The 18364-nt window shown below is 46.0% G+C and overlaps 1 protein-coding gene across 2 annotated transcripts; it reads left to right on the plus strand.

Annotated features, from left to right (window-relative positions):
- The first annotated feature begins 8483 nt into the window (after window positions 1-8483).
- Window positions 8484-17765, plus strand: ODC1 (ornithine decarboxylase 1). Of its 2 annotated transcripts, none has more exons than XM_042033016.1 (11): window positions 8484-8756; window positions 10666-10814; window positions 10981-11154; window positions 11308-11480; window positions 11769-11903; window positions 12044-12125; window positions 12296-12379; window positions 13630-13792; window positions 13880-13992; window positions 14275-14489; window positions 17288-17765. In XM_042033016.1, exons 2-11 carry the CDS (start codon window positions 10713-10715, stop codon window positions 17427-17429), a joined length of 1383 nt encoding a protein of 460 aa, XP_041888950.1. In that variant the 5' UTR covers window positions 8484-8756; window positions 10666-10712; the 3' UTR covers window positions 17430-17765. The 2 variants fall into 2 exon arrangements, with proteins under 2 accessions (XP_041888950.1, XP_041888952.1); XM_042033018.1 differs by having other exon boundaries at window positions 10669-10814.
- The last annotated feature ends 599 nt before the right edge of the window (window positions 17766-18364 follow it).

Here is an 18364-nt window from a genome sequence, read left to right on the forward strand (position 1 = left end):
TTTTAATAAAAAATTACCACTGGATCTCCTTGATGGCTCTACATCAAATGCTTTAAACATTACAGGTACTATCTGCCATACATTCCAACCACACACTCTTGAAAAATGCTCCAACAACCAGTTCATCACAGATTTTACAAAACCTGAGTTATTTTCAGACTTTGCTTTATTTTTCTGAAGTGCAGCTTAAGAAGAGTCACCAAAACACAGCACCTGCTGAGCCAGGCAGTTGTGCACAGCGGGCCAAGGCACGGGATCCCAGCCGAGGGCGGCAGCATGGCATGGCGTGGGTACAAGTGAGTGACACGGGGCGTCTGAGTCATTCCTGCATGCCCGAAGGCAGGGGGAAAGGTGTAGCCGGGAAGGAGTACAAGGCACAGTGCTGCACCGATTGCTCCGTGGGGACGAGGTGCTGAGTGGAGCCCCAGAGCAAGCATGGGGGCACCCTGGCTGAGGAAGCATCCCTGGAGGCTGTACCACCCTACAAACACCTGAGTCATAATCCCCTGTCCTCCTCCTTCCTCCTGGGAGTGGCAGCAATTTGCTATCCGTGTAATCCTGCCAGAGCAAACCCCAATCAGAGGCCAAGGGACAGGGCTCCACCCTATTGTCCACCTACACCTCACGCTCCTGTTTTGGAAGGAAGGGAACAGGAAAGGCTTTGGCCCTCTCCTCCACGCCTGAGCCCCAGGTCTGAGCAGCTCTGAGTTGTCAGAGGTGTTTTTCCCAGGATGGTTTTCTTCCTCCTATTTAGGTTGTTTGGGATTTTTTTTTTTGCGTTCAGAAGGAAGAATTTGTTCTTGTTCTCCATCCATGTGTGGGCGTGCTGCCAGACACTGGCTCTCAAGCTGGTTTTGGCATCTTCTCCTTAAAGGTAATATTCCATCTGCAACACCAGACCATTGCTAGGTCTGCTCACCCAGCCTTTTCCCAGAGGTTTTACAGAATAACTCTCCAAAGGAGGCTCCAAAGTGGTTCCCAGTGATTTCCTCTTCATAGCTGGGGATGAGTGAAGCTCCTGGTGAAGGATTCTTCCATTTAAAAAAGCAGGTCACTTCCTGAACTTGTCTAGTTCACCAGTTTAATAAATAATAGAGTGAATAATCAATAATCATTTATCACCCTGGAATCTCGATTCCAGCAAGTTACGGAGAAGTGTGTGTCCCAAATTCTGCATGTCCCTCCACTCTGGACTGATGGAGTATGTGCATTAGTTCATTCACAGATGTCTTTCTGGTTTCCCCATTTAACCTACTTATCTTAAACTATCTTATCCTATTTGCCCCACAATTTCTAAAAAGATCCTACTCCAGGACAAGATCATTCTTGTGAAATTTTTGTGTGTATTGGTTTAGTTTTGGCAAAGTTAGGAGGTAGTTAAAATGAGTCTTATAATGGAAAGCTAGCTGCTAGCAACTCTCCATAATACATGTCTACCTTGCAGGAGAGTTGTGAGGATTAATTAATTTGTGTTTGTTAAGCACTTTGAGATCCTAAGATTAAAGGTTCTATAGAAATGCAAATTGTTATTATAATGATAAATTCTTTATATGAGCTCATATGTTTTGCCTTAGAGGCACAGTCTCACCCTGAGTTGCGTAGTTATACACGTAAATCTTCAAACATTATGATGAAAATGTACCTCTAAAGGCCTGATCCTTCCTACTGCTCTATCACTTCATGCATAGAGCTGCCCTTGACTTCAGGCAGGTCCCATCCATGGGACAATTGCAGGATTCAATTTGTTTAGGAAAAGACCATTGTGTGCCTCCGGGCTTTGCATTGGGACACATAACTTTCTGTCTCACTCCATAAAACCACTACTGCTGTCAGTAGTTATTCCATCTTATTAATGAAAGGACTGAACAGATGACAAAATCTGGATCTGAATTTTGACTGTCTCAGAATTCGGATTTTCAGAGCTTTATTTGACCTGTTAGAGAATAAGGGAGGTAAAAGCCCACTAATGGATATAGGATCCCATCAGCGTGGCCGAATGTCATTCCTGACACATAAGATGTGCCTGTTTGGCCCGTCCCACTGTGTGCGTTGGCAGGCAAACATTTTCAGGCATAAGTTGCCAAAGGACAACCCCTTGCAGGGAGCAAGGCCACAGCTGCACAATCTTGGCAGACCCATGTCCCCCTCCCAAAGGCCTCTCTCTGCATTTCCTTCCCCCTTGCACAGGCTTGGAGCACCACGCTGCCCATCCCCTGCCTGCAAGGGCCATTTGACCATCCTGGTCAATGTCCTTGTCTGAAGCACTGGTCCAACACAGGGGCTGTGCAACAGACTGGAAGCAGGTTCCTGGGAGAAGTGGTCACCCATCTTCCACCACAACATGCTTCAGTGCCTTCCTTGCCACATCTCTGGCACACAGACACCTCAACTCACACCATTAAAGGGCTGGGTCAGAAAAATGTCATGAGGGTTGTCTGCATCACCCATGGGTTTATCTGAATGCAGAACACAGTCCCAGAAATACCAGCTGAAAAAGAAGTCTCCTACCCAACCTCACACCCCAAGTAGGACTATCAGCAGGCACCAGATCAGATCAGCCATGGCTTTGTTTCGCTTAAGCTTGAAAACCTCCAAGGGTGGCCACTCCACCTCTGTCTCAGGGTTGCACCACTCTCCTGGAGAAGAAGTTTCTCCTGATATCCAACCAGAACTGCCAAGGCACAACTTATGGCCATTGCTCCTCCCTACAATATCTGACAACACTGAGAATTTTGCACCATCTTTGTAGCTATCCTTCAGACAATCACCTCTTAAACTGCTCTTCACCAGATCAAACTAGTCCCAAATTAAACTCCAATCTTAATCCAAAATGTGAGGCTTTCAGTATGAGATGTTACCTCATGTTTGCACTGGCTAGTGTGTAGGTAATGTTATAACTCGTACATTCCCTGAATATGAAATAAAAGTAAGGAACTCTACCCCTTCAAAGTCTTGTATCATTCATTGTATAGTCTCAAAAGATTTCTGTTGAGAGCCTTTTCAGGAGTGGAAGGTATGATAAAGAAATGTATTATTCCCTTCCCCTGACATGAAAACCTTCAGCAGTTCTGAGTATGGGAAGCTGTCTGCTACATCATATACACCTAGAATTATCACAAAAGAGAATGAATACTTGTTATGTTTAACATATCCAGAATTTATAATCTCCTGAATTTTACACTTGTCTCTTTTTTCCCCCCAAATGTTCAGAGCCCTGTCACAGGTTTGATGCACTATTCAGTATATTCACTTCTACCATTCACATCATCAATTCTTCCTATCAAAGGTGATAACCAAAGACTAATATTGCCACAAACCCAGGAAACCATGCTGACTTCTGATGGGCTTCTTAAATTTTCCACTGCCCGAAGAGAAAAAATGTGTCCTACACCTATCTGAAGACAGCTAAAATCAGAGGAAGGCTGTGGGGAAAACCAAGACACTAAGCTTTACAGCTGTCCTTACTTTTACTGCAAATCACTGGTGTGTACTCAGAGCTCTGCACTGGGACATACATTATGCAGAAGACAAACCTTCGTGAGCAAAGGTCAGTATGAGCAACATGCACACACGAAGCCCAACAGGGCTGGGCTCTGCTCACCAATACATACCATGGGCCACCGTTGTTCCCTGTCTCTTCACACCATGCAGTGAGTTCCCCACCAGCAACTGTAGTTTGCTGGAGCAGTCTGTAATCTCACTGTGTTTGCACAACACCTGAAGATTTAATCCATGGGAGAGATTTTAAGATTTAAATCTGCAAAGTGTTAATTTCCACAAATTGTGGCATATTCAGATCCTGCTGCTGCTCTCATCTGACAGCATTCTCCTTTCTGAGTGGCCATTGCAGTACGTGCCAAAGAAGACACATACAGGGGTCAGATCCCACACTGACACATCAATGGTCATCATTTGATTGTGATACTCAATGGGCGTACAAGCACCAAGTGCTTCTTCTCTCAAAACTGCTCAAACTTCCAGGCTGTTTCTGGACTAAGTCAGCTGGAGCAGGGTGGGCTCAGAAGCTGGCTGTGAATTATGTGTGACAGCAATGCCCTGTGGTGCCAGCAATGTCTTCACTGTGGCAGCAGACAGTTCTTTACATGAGAGAGAGATGCAGTGTATGGGCTGAGCACTGCAGTGCTATGCCAACAAGACTGGCTGTTGCCTCCCCGCTTGCTGGCTGCACTCACAGCATCTGCCTGTCACTTCCATGACTCCCTTTCCATTGATCCCACAGAACAGGCTGACCTCTGCTTTTCAAGCTAATGTTCAACAGCTTGCAAGTGCTCTTCTGTTTGTTCCTGACTCTCAGAGAATTTTGACATTGTCTTTGCTGAGAGCAAGATGAGAAGTCTATTAAAATACAAAGTGTTCAAAAACTCTGCTAAACCATCATATATTGCCTACAGAATCCATGTATTAACTATAACAATGCTAGAGTCAAATCTCATTATTTGGCTCACTTCTGGTGGGTGCTGAGCTCTTACAGAGGATGATGATACTCAAACACCTTGATGTATCAAGTATATCTAGCAACATGCATATGAGAGCACTGACTTGTAATTTTATATCTATATATATATCTCAAATATGTAACTATGAAGGATTAGACATGGCTCAGGCACAGAACTGGTGCTGTAATGTCAGAGTTATGTGCTTCACCTCATGGCATGTGAGGTTTTGAACTAATTTTTAACCATACTGTGCTACTAAGCCCAAAAAAGGCAAGTCAGAAAACAGATCCATAAGCATTTCTGGAGCTGAGCTGCAAAGCAAAGCTTTTCAGTCACTTCACAAGAATATTGGTTACTCTATCTCCTCTGGTTTAGCCACTGCAATGAGTTATTTTAGTTTGTGCTCTGACTCAAAATGATGCAACATCAGATTTGTAGCACTAAGTGGCAAGAAACTGTATTCAAATGCCTAGAACATGTGTAATAAAAGATGACAAAAATGGATCCTGGAAACACTGTTTTCTTTAGTGGTCTTTGCTGGATGACAAGGATAATTGGTAGGTTTTCTTTTCTCTGTGCAATGGTCAATGAACTGAAAGGGAACAAAGAGCTGCTGCCCCAGGTGAGCTGGAGGCAGCCCCATGAGATTCCCCCATGCACATATCCTGCATCCCACAGCCCACGGAGGACCTCTACCTTGCACAGGCCCACAGCTCAGCATACCCCTATCTGGAATTTACTCTCTGCAATCCTTGGTAAGTCACTGAATCTTCCTCTGAGTCACTTTTTCATCCATAAAGTGGAAGTACTATTTACCAGCCTCCATGAGCTGTCACAGGGCTTAATTTCTTAAGCGCCAAGTCCCTGGATAGAGGGAAGGAAAGCAGTTGAGAAATGCCAGGCATTACCTTGAGGTTTCCTCCAGCTGCTGTGGTGATGCTGGCCAGCTCATCCCTCTCCCATTGGGCAGCTCTCCCCACCTGGCCAAAGCTGAAGGAACCTGGGGTTTGGCTCCAGCTCCTCCCAAATTTGGGGGTCCGTAAGAGCTAGGACACCCATCATTCAGCAGGGTGAGGGACCACCAGGCTGCTGCTGCTGTGCTGCAAGATGTAGGAGACACTGACAGCTATGGGGAAGTCAGACAGCCCTCTCCATCCCCTGTCCCTCCACAGCAGCAAGGGAGAGAAAATGAGGAGGGGAAACATCAGGAAGATATGGCCACAGTCTCCTACCAACAAATGCTTTTCCAGTGCCCTCTTCTGGAAAACATTTTTGGCCCAAGCAACTGCTTCATAAAAGGTAGTCTGAGACTGGTGGTGGCTTGCCAAGAGCTGTAGGAGCATCCCGCAGCTCTTCACACTCAGGATCTGCTCTGCCCCTGGGACTGGCGGACCTGTGCAGCTGCTCATGCCCTTCAGAACAGCTTGGCCAGACCCTCAGGACACTAGCCAAAATACAGAAAGCAAAGGAATGCTTCCTTTTTTGTACCTGATATGCCTGAAAGCTGCCCCTGATTGACCCTGGGGTCCTGAACTGGAGCACCTCCTGTAAACACTATGCTCCTCAAAGCCAGCCCTTGTCACCAGCAGCTCTCAAGGATTCTCCAGAGACAAGAACTGGGAGGAGAATGAAATATTTTGGTAATCCCATCCTTTTGAGGAGCTGATAAAACATTGCTATTAAGCATCTGCAAACAGCTAACAAATGCATCAGTTCCTCAGGTAATTGCATCCTCTGGTCATTTTTGTTACCTCGTTCCCTTGGAGCAGTCCAGCCTTTGCTCCCCACCCTCAAGTATTGTTCCATGTTGTCTCACACCAGAGCAGTGCCTACCCACTGGCCCCTGCCCTCCTGCCCCAGCCAAGGTCAGTCAGCCTGGACACTGCTGGGGACAGCTGCAGGCTCTTCTCCAGCCCCAGCCAGAGGGGAGGAGGTGAAGAGGGAACAGCTGGTACCAGGGATGTATTGGAGTGCTGGGGCCAGGTGATGGCCATTGTCCCTATCCAGACCACAGCCCTTGCTTTTGAGCCAGCTCAGTGAGCAGCTGGCTCCTGTGGTGGTGGCACAGCCCATCCCTTCCCTCTCTGTCTGCTTTTCCAGTGCCTAATTCCAACACAGACTATTCTGTGATTCTGTGATCCCTGTTTGTTCATAGTCAGCAGAAGAAAAATGAAATTAAATTATATCTGCTGCCCACAGAGCCAAATATAGAGGCATGTGAACCCCATTATTTGCCCTGTTAACTGGCAGGGGAGGTGGTGTGAAATTCCTCAGGGATTTTGATGAGTTGTCTTAGCAAAGACAATGCTTGTGCAGTGACAGGTATTGCTGTTGAGGGCAGGTAGTGTCCTGAGGACCAGCTGATGTGGGTGCTACACACTGGGACAGTTTTCCCCACTGACTGCTTGCTGTTATTTAGAAAACCTTCTGTAATTCATGCCTGGATATGTGATGACATACACACAGCCCAAATATATATATATATTTAAAATATTTTAGGATATTTTTTTCCTTCTTTCATTAAATTATTTTAGCCAAAACCAGCAGCTCTATCCCCTGATATTTCTTTCGGCTGTGTCCCAATTCAGCTTTTGTTTATTATCTGCTTGATCCTGGTGTTTTCCTTTATTTCAAGGGATCCTTCAAGGGATTCTTTTGCAGCCCCAGCCTGGCGCCCTCCACCCCCAACCCATCTCCAGAAGCCAGGGGCTGTGGGGTGAACAAGGACATCCCATTGATCTGCTTTTGCCTGAAATACAGTGGATTTTCCACCTGAGCTTGGTGGAAGAGCTGGGAGGATGGGACCTCTGAGCCCAGTGAGCACAGCCTTTTGCTTTGAGTACCTCAATGAGAGCACCCCACATCCCACAGCAGCCAGCATTTCCCATCACTTTTCCCCATGCAGGACAGAGTGTTTTCTCCATGTTGCACTGCTCACTCGCCAGCTCTGCAGGAGGGCAGGGGCTGCCCAGATGTCTACCTTCAGATAGCCATTAAAATAGCCTTCGGTGGCTTGGACATGGGGAGCAGGAGCACCCTGAGCTCTGTCCTGGAGCTTGGGCTGCAGAAAGGTTCCTTGCCGCTCTTACAAATGCTCCAGGGGCGGCAGAGTGTAAAAATCCCCTTTTCAGCATGGCAAGGGCAAGCTCCATCCTCCCACAACATTGACAGGGCAGGGACTCAGACCGTAGGGGATTGCATCTACCATGGGTGAGGCTCGAAGTGTTGAAAGAGAGGGGGAGAGGGGCAGGAAGCCCAGTCGTTCCAGGGCTAAACTAAATGTGGATTGAAAGGATCAATTGATTGTGCTTCTTACACCTTCCATCAAAGCCCATTTTTAAAACAAGCCAGCAATACAAAATAACCTTACAGTGGAAACGGCGACCAGTGTCAGAGCAAGAGCGGATGGAAAAACGGTGGTCAGTGTTACGGGAAGTGTTTTGGGTAACAACCTCGGTGGTCAGGGATGGAGGCAGGAGCAGCACCGCTGCGGACAGCAGCCAGTGCCGGCGCGCCGAGCACAGCGGCTGCGAGGGCCGCGCAAACTGGATGGCTCTGGGCGGAACAAATGCTTCCAGAGTGTCACCCCACCGACACGCCGGGTGCGACACACTCCAGCTCCCCTGGCTCAGTAGTGCTTTCCTCCAGCATCTGCCAAAGGCATCGCTTGCAGCCGCAGCCCTCCGGCCTCCTGCGGCCGCTTTTTCACGCTAAGGCTGTGGTACCGACCCGGGGGTACCGACCCGGCGGCGGGGGCGGCGCGGGCCGTGCACCTGCTGGCAGCGGGCAGCGCTGGGGGCGCGCACATCACCCCGCAGGTGGATCCCGTCCCGGGCGGCCGCACGAGGAAACGGGCTCCAGGGGGACACAGCCCGCGCAGAGGCTCGGCATGCCCGGCGCACAGCAGGGGCCGGGCAGGGGCAGGGCCGGGTCGGGCCGGGCCGCGCCAGGCGGGGCGGGCGGGGGGCGCGCCGCGCCGTGCGCATGTTCAGCCGTACGTCACAATAGCGGCGGTGGGAGCGCGCCCGGTCCCAGCCGATCGCGGCTGGTTTGAGCTGGTGCGTTGCCACAGCGACGCCGCGGCGCTATAAATAGGAGCGCGGCGGCTGTGGCGAAGCTTTGTCAGCCGCGGCGCCCTGCCTGCCCCGGCGGCCCCGCTCCTCCTCAGCCGGCCCGGTGCTCCCGCCCGGCTCCGCGCACCGCGCCCGGCTCGCAGGAGGAGGGGGAGGCGGCTGGGAGCGAGGGGATCGGCTGCCACCGGGGCTTGACATCAGGTCCGCCACCGCTGCCCGAGGCGAGGTGAGGCGGGCGGTGGGATGTGCCGGGCTGTGCCGGGAGCGGACCGGGGCGGGCGGCGGGGCCGCGGCGGAAGCGGCCGGCGCAGAGCCACGTGTCTGCGGGGCCGCTGCCAAGCGGCGCGGCCTGGGCTGGGCACCGGTGCTGCCGCCGGGCACGGGGAATCCCCGGCCCCGGCGGGAAGCCGGGAGGCTCCGGGCGGCTGCGAGCGGGCCAGATCAACTCGCCGGCTCGCTTGGGGAATGTTGGCTGCGCGTCTCGGCAGCGGGGGAAGGGACGGCCCCGACGTGGCCGCCGGGCTGTTTCCGGGGTGGGGAAAGGCAGGTGCGTGGCAGGAACAGGGCTCGCGGCGCCCGGGCTCGCCCTTGGGCCGCGCGGCGCCGGGGCGCGGGGCCCTGCCCTCCTGCACACCCGGCGGGCACTGGCCTGGGGCAGGCAGGAGCGAATCAGAGAATCACAGAGTAGTTTGGGTTGGAAGGGACACTAAAGACCATCTAGTTCCAGCTCTGCCTACGACAGGCACACCTTCACTAGACCGGACTGCAGGGTGATGTGAGCTGTAATAAAGGTGCGCCCGGGGCTGACAGGCGCCTCCTCGGGAAGCCGCAGTGTGAGGCTGGGCGTGCAGTGCCCCGCTGCCGAGTCGGGCAGCGCAGCCCCAGCCGGGCGAAGAAGGGCGTTGGTGAGCGCAGGGCAGCCGGCCCCGTCCGGGCGCACCGCAGCCCGCACCGCTCGGCAGACTCCGGAGTCAGGGGCGCCTCGGTCACCTTTTCTAGACGCAGCTTGGCTGTTTGAGTACGGAGCCTGCAGGCTGAGCCTGTGACTCAGCTTTGTCTAAATACAGCTGCTTTCTTTGGGGAGCTGCAGACACTTTGCACACAGTCCAAATAGAAACATAGATGTAAAGCTTGCAAGAACTGCTTAAGAAAATCTGTTGTGGCTAGTAAAAGTAATTTCCCTTTTACATGTTAATAGGAAAAGTGATTTTCACGCAGTGCTCTGCAGAGGAGAGGTTAAACTAAATTCTTTCTGATTGTGTTCACTTCTCTTAACCACAGCTGGAGTCGCTGAACTGCTTTCTGCAAAGCTGCAAGTCAGTGATGAGATGCAACTTCTCCTTAGTAACAAACACCTTCCTGAGAAGTGTTTAATTTGCTGCTTCTTATGGTCCTTTCAAAGAGGCTTTTTAAGAGAAGACTTTAATCCAGATTGTGGGAGAATTATCCTGCACGTGAATGAGAGCAGGGGGAGAATGAGGTTCAATGGATTTTCGGGTTTATTAGAATCAAAGCTTAATCTGTAACAGCTATAAAACATCCTTTTAAAATTGGCTTATAGCCAGACACTCTGCTTAACAGCTTGATGGAGAATGCTGTCATTCTGTATTTGGTCAGTAAAAGAATGCTGTATTCTGTATTTACTCAGTAAAAGGATGGCCCTTGGACTTCATGGGTCATGGATGGTAGAGTAGTGTGCTCTTTAGTTCGGGTTCTCGAGGGACTTTCTACTTGTCAGGTAGATTTCTGTTAGCAGTGAAGATTTGTAATGGACTGCTGTAAAATCCTGTTCTAAAATGCTAATTGGGATCACTGTTAAGACTTTGTCTGCATGTTGTTACTACTCAGAAGTCAGTAACAGTCTTGGATTCTGTTGGTAATAACAAGTAGACCCTTTCTTCTGAAACTGATGAGCTAAAATAGTGCTTAAGAGTTTTCTTAAAAAAAAAAAAGTGGTAAGTAGACACTAGCCATAATATTAATAGCTTTGATATGGAGGTGAAGGAAAAGACAGCAGAAACTTCCAGGGAGCCAAACTGACTTCCAGGGAGTCTACTGACTATATGAATCCAAGTGAAATATTGAATGTCAACTATATGAATTCAAATTAAATAATTAACTTTTTTTTTTTTCAGCAGTTCATATTCGAGTCCTTTTACATAAACCTGACATCTTGGAAGTCATGAGCAACTTCAGCAAAGAAGAATTTGAGTTGACCTTCCTTGATGAAGGCTTTACTGCCAAGGATATCCTTGACCAAAAAATAAATGAAGTGTCATCTTCTGTAAGTATGAAGGGAAAACCAGTACGTTTCATGATGCTACAAACTTGTAAACTAATAGAACAAGTTGTCCTTGCAAATGATCTGCAAGACAGCCCCCTTGAATGCTGACCTCTAGGCTTATCCTGTTATCTGTTGTTTGTAATGTTAAGATGTATGTTTGCTCTAGGATGATAAAGATGCCTTCTATGTTGCTGACCTCGGGGACATTGTGAAGAAGCACGTGCGGTGGCATAAGGCCCTTCCTCGGGTGACGCCCTTCTATGCTGTAAAATGTAACGACAGCAAAGCTGTTGTGAAGACTCTTGCTGTTCTTGGGGCAGGATTTGATTGCGCCAGTAAGGTGAGATCTTGACCATCTTCTGGTCTGTGACATTAGTATCTGTTCAGCTTTACAAGACATGTATATATAAAATTAAGCATTTTCTGTTGTTCTGATTACATTAATCATCCATCTAGAAATATCTTTTACAAGTGTAGTCTTTTCTTTCTTCAGACGGAAATACAGCTGGTACAGAGCATTGGTGTGCCTCCTGAGCGAATAATATATGCAAATCCCTGCAAACAAGTATCTCAAATCAAACATGCTGCCAGCAGTGGTGTACAGATGATGACATTTGATAGTGAAGTCGAGCTAATGAAAGTTGCAAGGGCCCATCCGAAAGCCAAGTAAGTAATGCTAATTGTTCTATAATTCTTCCTTGGGTTCCCAAGATACAGAAATACCTGCTTTATCTGAAACTTGTTCTTCATTAGATTAAGATACTCTGCAAATTTGTGAAGTAATAAACATACTTTTAACCAGTGAAATCTAATCTTGTAGAGCTTACTGGCACTTTAGGAAGAAATACACAGAGGAGCTCGTATCTTTAAGCTCAGTCTCATTCTGAGGTCATACCTGCATGATGATGATGTCTGTTATACTGAACTTAACTCCTCATTTTTTCCTGTTTCTAGGTTAGTCTTGCGCATTACCACTGATGACTCCAAAGCAGTCTGTCGTCTGAGTGTTAAATTTGGAGCTACACTTAAGACTAGCAGGCTTCTTCTGGAGCGTGCAAAAGAACTTGACCTTGCCATTGTTGGAGTTAGGTGAGCTGACAGTATCAAAACACAGTCATATTAAATAAGTTTTAACAATAGAGCTGCCTTTGCTTGTGGTGGCATGAGTTTATACAAGACTTCTTGACTAATTTGCCAAATAGCAACTGATAATTTGTATCTTTTTGTAGTTTCCATGTTGGAAGTGGATGTACAGACCCAGAGACCTTTGTTCAAGCCATTTCTGATGCCCGCTGTGTGTTCGATATGGGAGTAAGTCTAGTTCTACTTTTGCACTAAAATTGGCAACTCAAATGACTGTTAATTGAACATGAGTTAGCTCTGTTTCAAGTGTTAACAAAATGACTTAACATTACTTTTTAAGCTAAAATGATAAATTATAAACTGATTTTTTGACAGTATTGTTGCTAATCTCATTTTAGGCTGAACTTGGCTTCAATATGTATCTGCTTGATATTGGTGGTGGCTTCCCTGGCTCTGAAGATGTCAAGCTTAAATTTGAAGAGGTATAGGTTTGCTAAGAACTTGTCAGGTTGTAGCATCTGTTTGAGTGTTGATCTGTATTGAATAAAATCTTGCTTTTTCTGTTTATATGTAGACACATTTGCAAAAATGTGTCTGCTTGGTCAGAAATGTAATTAAGAGGAAAAGAGGAATTAATCAGAAAACTAAAAATTAGATGAGCTCATTAGATACGTAGCTAAATGACTGCACAAGCATGCAGCGGTCTCAAACAAGTAAAGCAGGTTTAAACTAGAGGCTTGATTCTTACTGGCATGGATGTCTTCCATTGATGCTGTTCTTCAGACTGAGTAGATTGGCGCTGCTCCCAAATAGGGTGAAAAGGTAGTCCTGAACCCATACTGTCCTTAGGGGTGGCAGCATACTAGGTCAGTGTTTGATTTGATTTAGAACTAGCTTTTGGGTAATTTTTTAAGTAGCTCTGCTTTCAGAAGAGACAAGGGGGCTGGATATTTATAGGACTTCTACTTAAAGCAGTGCTGTCAGAGCGCCTTGTCTTCTAGTCCAAGGAGGTGTTGAATGTTGTTACATATTAACACGAGGAGACAGTAAGTTACATAAAGAGTTTTCTTGTAATAGTGTGAGCTAACATTGTAGCACTTCTGGTACCTCCTAATGAAGTGTGTCTTCTCATAGTGCAGTATGGGGGCATAGGTGAGGCATCAAGAGCAAATGATGTCATTGGGCTCCATGGCATGATACAGTCATATTGCAGTAGGAGGCAGCTTAATGATAACTTCAGAACTTGTAAATAGCTGTTCATTAAGGCAACTGAATTTTAAGTATGATAGTAAAGCCCTCTGTATTCTTATGATCCCATAAGATGACATCTTTAGGATTCAGTAAGCTGTGGAATAGTGCATGAGTAGCAGCACTACAAGTGGACCACAAATCAAATTTGAAGTGTGGTGACTTGCAGGGCATTAATATTGCTTTAATGAGCCTAGGAGTGGTGATTTCCTACAGCCTCAAACATGACCTGTTTTGTTACTTAAACTTTAAGGTGCAAGCGATGTCTGCTTTTGTTGCTTTGTATGAATTTAATTGCACACAAGACTTTGAATGAGGAAAAAAAGCAAGAGCAGTCAATAGAAATTACAATAGATGTTAATAGATGTTATGTGTTTCACTAGTATATCATTTTGAACTTGAGGGTCTTACTTCATCTCAGACTTCTAAAGTAGCACTTGAGTAGCTGCTGAAATTATAACACTGGCATCTAATTTTTCCTTAGATCACAAGTGTAATCAACCCAGCACTGGATAAATACTTCCCTTCAGATTCTGGAATAAATATTATTGCAGAGCCAGGAAGATACTATGTTGCATCAGCGTTCACACTGGCAGTCAACATCATTGCAAAGAAAATTGTGTTAAAGGAGCAAACAGGTTCTGATGGTATGTAAATCTAGACTTAGTCTTAGTTCTAGCCAACTGTGTGTTTCTTTCCAAGCATTTTCTCACTGGTGTCTCAACTTCTTCCAGATGAAGATGATGCAAATGACAAAACTCTTATGTACTATGTGAATGATGGAGTCTATGGATCGTTCAACTGCATCTTGTATGATCATGCACATGTTAAGCCAGTCCTGCAAAAGGTAAGCCTGTTCAGGAGTACCACATACTGGTCATGTATCATGGATGTAGGAGAATTCTTGTCACAACAGTCACTTCTCAGTTCACTGCTCCCTTCATGTTGCTGGACTTATTTAATTTAATTTATGAAGCATGCAGTGGAATTAACTCAAAGCCAGAAGTGAAGAAGAACCTGCAAGCAGCTCTTCCTTCTCTTCAGAGGTGGAATGTTACACCAACTATGATACTACTTCTGGAAGTTCTGTTTTGATAGTCAAATAATTATACCTCACTCTTTTCTTTAGCGGCCTAAGCCAGATGACAGCTGCTACTTCTGCAGCATTTGGGGACCAACCTGTGATGGCTTAGATCGGATTGTTGAGCGTTTTAATATGCCAGAGTTGCAAGTTGGTGACTGGATCCTGTTTGAAAACATGGGTGCCTATACTGTTGCAGCGGCTTCTACTTTCAATGGATTCCAGAGGCCAACAATACACTATGTGATGTCAAGACCAGCATGGTTAGTAACTAAATATCTTGATCCATCAGTACATTTGAGATCACTGTAATGAATAGCTCATATCAGTTGGCTACCCCTTGACAAGCAGGGCTATAGCTTTCATGCCACAGCTCTTGTAAAAACTTCTTGTATGGAAGAAGGCAGTGCCTCTGAAGGTTTTTGCTGTGTGCTTAGAACAATGCTGATGCTACTAATTACTTTCCTGTTGTACACACTTACAGGAGAGGCCCTTTTTAAGGGGTAATGTTAGGAGTCTTCATTAATCTGGATTCTAGCTAGTGTTTTTACTTCTGTACAACATTACAGAATCATTATGAATTCTTTACGTTTAGCTTCTGTGCCTAGTAATCAGAGACCAGTCAATCACAGTTCTATTAATATGTTGTCTTCTAAACTAGTAGCTTACTAAATCCTGACTGTAGGATGCAGGGACTTTCAACAGTGTTGCTTCACAGTATGTTCTCTGTTTGTTTGAGAGCTATTCCTTGGTTTAGGTTGAGCTCTGGCTCAGTGCTCAGTGCAGAGTGCTAGATCTCCATGGGAAGTTATTAAACAGGTAAGCAAAGAAAGTAGGACAACCTTTTAAGTGCAAGGATACTGTGAAACTACAACTTGAACAGCAGTTTGAAGTTACCTGGGTGCTCTTCAGTGCAACACATGTTAATGGATTGTACCTTCTATAAAAGTGGGGTTTCCTGTAAGAGCAAGCCCTTACCTCTCTACTGACATCTGCCTACTGAACTGGCAGAGGATTTTTGGGCAGAAGTGTTACCCTAAAGCATGATTAGCTCTGCTGTTGGGCTGTTTTCAAATTTTTTGAAAATCTTTAAGTTCAGGGGAATTCCTGCCATAAAAGTAAGAGGAAGCTTCCTCCATTCTTTTACTAACTCTGCTGGTGTAAGCAAGGCTTGTATTGTTTCTTCCCCTTAGTGAAACCTGTCAATTGACGCATTTCTCAAACCACATGAAGCTTATAGACTTCCCTTAAGATATCAAAACTGTGTCTAATTGAACTAAAAATGGCTCTGCAGGAGAATAATTAGCTTTTTCACTGTATCACTAGGTTGCTGTTAAAATTTAGTACTTGGTCTGAGGCATGCTGAGCTTAATTATGCAGACACAACTGTTGTCCAAGGCCACAGCACAGCCCTCTTTTAGCCCTATGTCTGTTTTCTGTTTTTGGCAAGAGAATACTGTGATAATTGCTGGCCCTTAACTGAGAGGGATATATCAATGACATTATGGTGCAGATCTTCTTAGGACAGGCAAAAGTCTTTTGGAATGTCATCTACATATTACAAAGGTGTACAACTAAATTTGTGGCTAGAAACTGAAAGGTAAAAGACAAGACAATTGCATGGGTCTAAGTAAACACTAGTAATACATGAGGAGCCATGTAGTGGTACAACTGTTTGCCTTGCATACCTAAGATAACTAGGAACTATAAGAGGGACACCAAGCTGAGTCTTGCTGTTGGCACACCTGAGGGATGGGACGCCATCCAGAGGGACCTGGACAGGCTCAAGAAGTGGCCCTCATGGGAATCTCATGAGGTTTAACTTGTGCAAGGTGCTGCACCTGGGTCAGGGCAACCCCTCGTATCAATCCAGGCTGGGGGATGAACAGATCCTGAGCAGCCTTGCCCAGAAGGACTTGGGGGTGCTGTTGAGTGAGAGGCTGGATATGATCCAGCCATGTGCCCTTGCAGCCTAGAAAGTAAAATGTGTCCTGGGCTGCATCCAAAGCAGCATGGGCAGCAGGTGAGGGAGGGGATTCTGCCTCTCTGCTCTGGTGAGACCCCACGTGCAGTGCTGCATCCAGCTCTGGGGTCCCCAGCACAGGAAGGACATGGACCTATTGGAGCAAGTCCAGAGAAGGCCGCTGAGTTGATCAGAGGGATGAAGCACCTCTGCTGTGAGGAAAAGCTGAGAGAACTGGGATTGTTCAGCCTGGAGAAGAGAAGGCCTTGGGGTGACCTTATTGCAGCCTTCCAGTACCTGAGGAGGACTTACAGGAAAGATGGGACAAGAATGTTAACAAAAGCACGTAGTAACAGGATAAGGAGTAATGGCTTCAAATTAAAAGAGATGCCGCATCCCTGGAAGTGTTCAAGGCCAGGTTGGATGTGCCTCTGAGCAACCTGGTCTAGTTGAAGGTGTCCCTGCCCCTGTCAGGGGGGGTTAGAACTAAAACTTAAAGGTCTCCTGCCAACCCAAACCATTCTATGAATCCATGAACTAAGTCCAAAAACACAGTCAACTGAAGTTCTTCTGAGGTTGTTTTAGTACAACTCCTGTCTGAGTATGGAAGGAGTTGCATGTTTCTCACTGGTCTGGTCAGCTCCTTTATACTCCTAGTCTGTCATCCATACTTTTTCTTAATTCAAGTTACCCAGGAATGTGAGAGTGTGGGATAAGTGACAGTCAAGTTGTCAGGGATTTTCACATCTGAAATTCTGAACTATTGAGTACTAAGTCAGTAAATCTGTATAGGATGAGGTGTACAGATGTAGCTACACGTATATAGGTGCATCTTTGCAGATCTAAATCCTACACAGAATGGTAAAACCAGCTTTGTATTGGCACTTACCCTAAAGCCTAGCCAGCCACAGGTGACCTGCATGGATTCTGCTTTTACTATTTTTACTTTTCCCCCCTATGATAACAATGTCTGGATTGCAGTTATGCATAAAGAGTTTATTTTATATTCACTGGCAATTAAAAAAATGTACCTTACTTACATTTTTAGGTAGATTGCAGTGAAACAGTTTTTGACTTACTCTTTTTTTTTTGTTCTAGGCAACTAATGCAGCAGATCAAGGAGCAAGGGTTCCTAGCTGAAGTGGAGGAGCAGGATGTTGCTAGTCTGCCAGTCTCTTGTGCCTGGGAAAGCGGAATTGAATATCCAGCAACTTGTGCTTCAGCTAGTATTAATGTATAGGTAATATTTAGTAACTAAGTGCAAGGTTAGTCATTGAATTTAGGGCATTTGGGGGACTGTTAACTTAATTCTTGGTAGAATTTTTAAGTGGTTTTTTTAACATTTAGGTTTGGCATAAATGCAAGAAAAATGACTAGGAGATGGGTCACAATTATCTGTGTTCCTATGGAAACTATTTGAATATTGTTTTATATGGATTTTTATTCACTTTTCATGTATGCTACTAAAGACTGACCCTCAACTGTCAAACAAGTATTTGTAGCTTGTGTATGGCAGAACGGGCTAAGCTTAGTGCTTTGTGACCTACCTGTTTTAAAATAAAGTATATTGAAATAACTGGTCCTGTGTTTGGTTAATATGTAGAAATTTAATGTGTGTGGATGGCTCTTACAGCATATACGAGGGCAGACCAGAGGCTGCAAGCCCAGAACTTACTAATAAATGCCATCTCCCCTACCCTTGCCCTCCCAACTGAAAGAAACCCTCAATGGGTAGGGAAACTGAATTGCCTTTTTTCATATGTGATTAGAAAAGGGTTGACTGTAAACAAATTGAATACTGTGTGAATTCTTGTGAATTCCCATTTGTTTTTCACTACTGAACATGAGCTTGACAAGTTGTATATTGCAAGTTCAATGCAGTGCTGGTTTTCTGCAAGTTAGTCTATTGGTGCTGTGGCTAGGACTGAAGGCTGTTTATAAACACATCTAGTGGTACATGAGAGAATACAGCACAGGCTCCATGGCTGCCACACTGCTTGTTATGTGTGTGAGAAGTAAAATATGTTGTGGGAAAACCCAGGAAGCTGAAACTATGTGTCTGACAGGCTCTCTGACCTGTGCTGCCCAGGCCTTTGATATAAAAGAGATAAGAAATGGGACTTGACATCTTTTTCTTTGCGATATGATTAGAGGCCCTTAATATTATGAAAAGAT

The sequence above is a fragment of the Corvus kubaryi genome, unplaced genomic scaffold, assembly GCF_017639235.1.
Source record: "Corvus kubaryi isolate FWS band 111438036 unplaced genomic scaffold, C.kubaryi_AGA036_p1.0 37354, whole genome shotgun sequence".
Taxonomy (NCBI): domain Eukaryota; kingdom Metazoa; phylum Chordata; class Aves; order Passeriformes; family Corvidae; genus Corvus; species Corvus kubaryi.

Coding starts and splice junctions, on each gene's coding strand:
- ODC1 (XM_042033016.1), top strand. CDS start 10,713: ATGAGCAACTTCAGCAAAGAAGAATTTGAGTTGACCTTCCTTGATGAA. Junction 13,793..13,879: donor GGAGCAAACAGGTTCTGATG/GTATGTAAATCT, acceptor AACTTCTTCCAG/ATGAAGATGATGCAAATGAC. Junction 14,490..17,287: donor GTGATGTCAAGACCAGCATG/GTTAGTAACTAA, acceptor TTTTTGTTCTAG/GCAACTAATGCAGCAGATCA.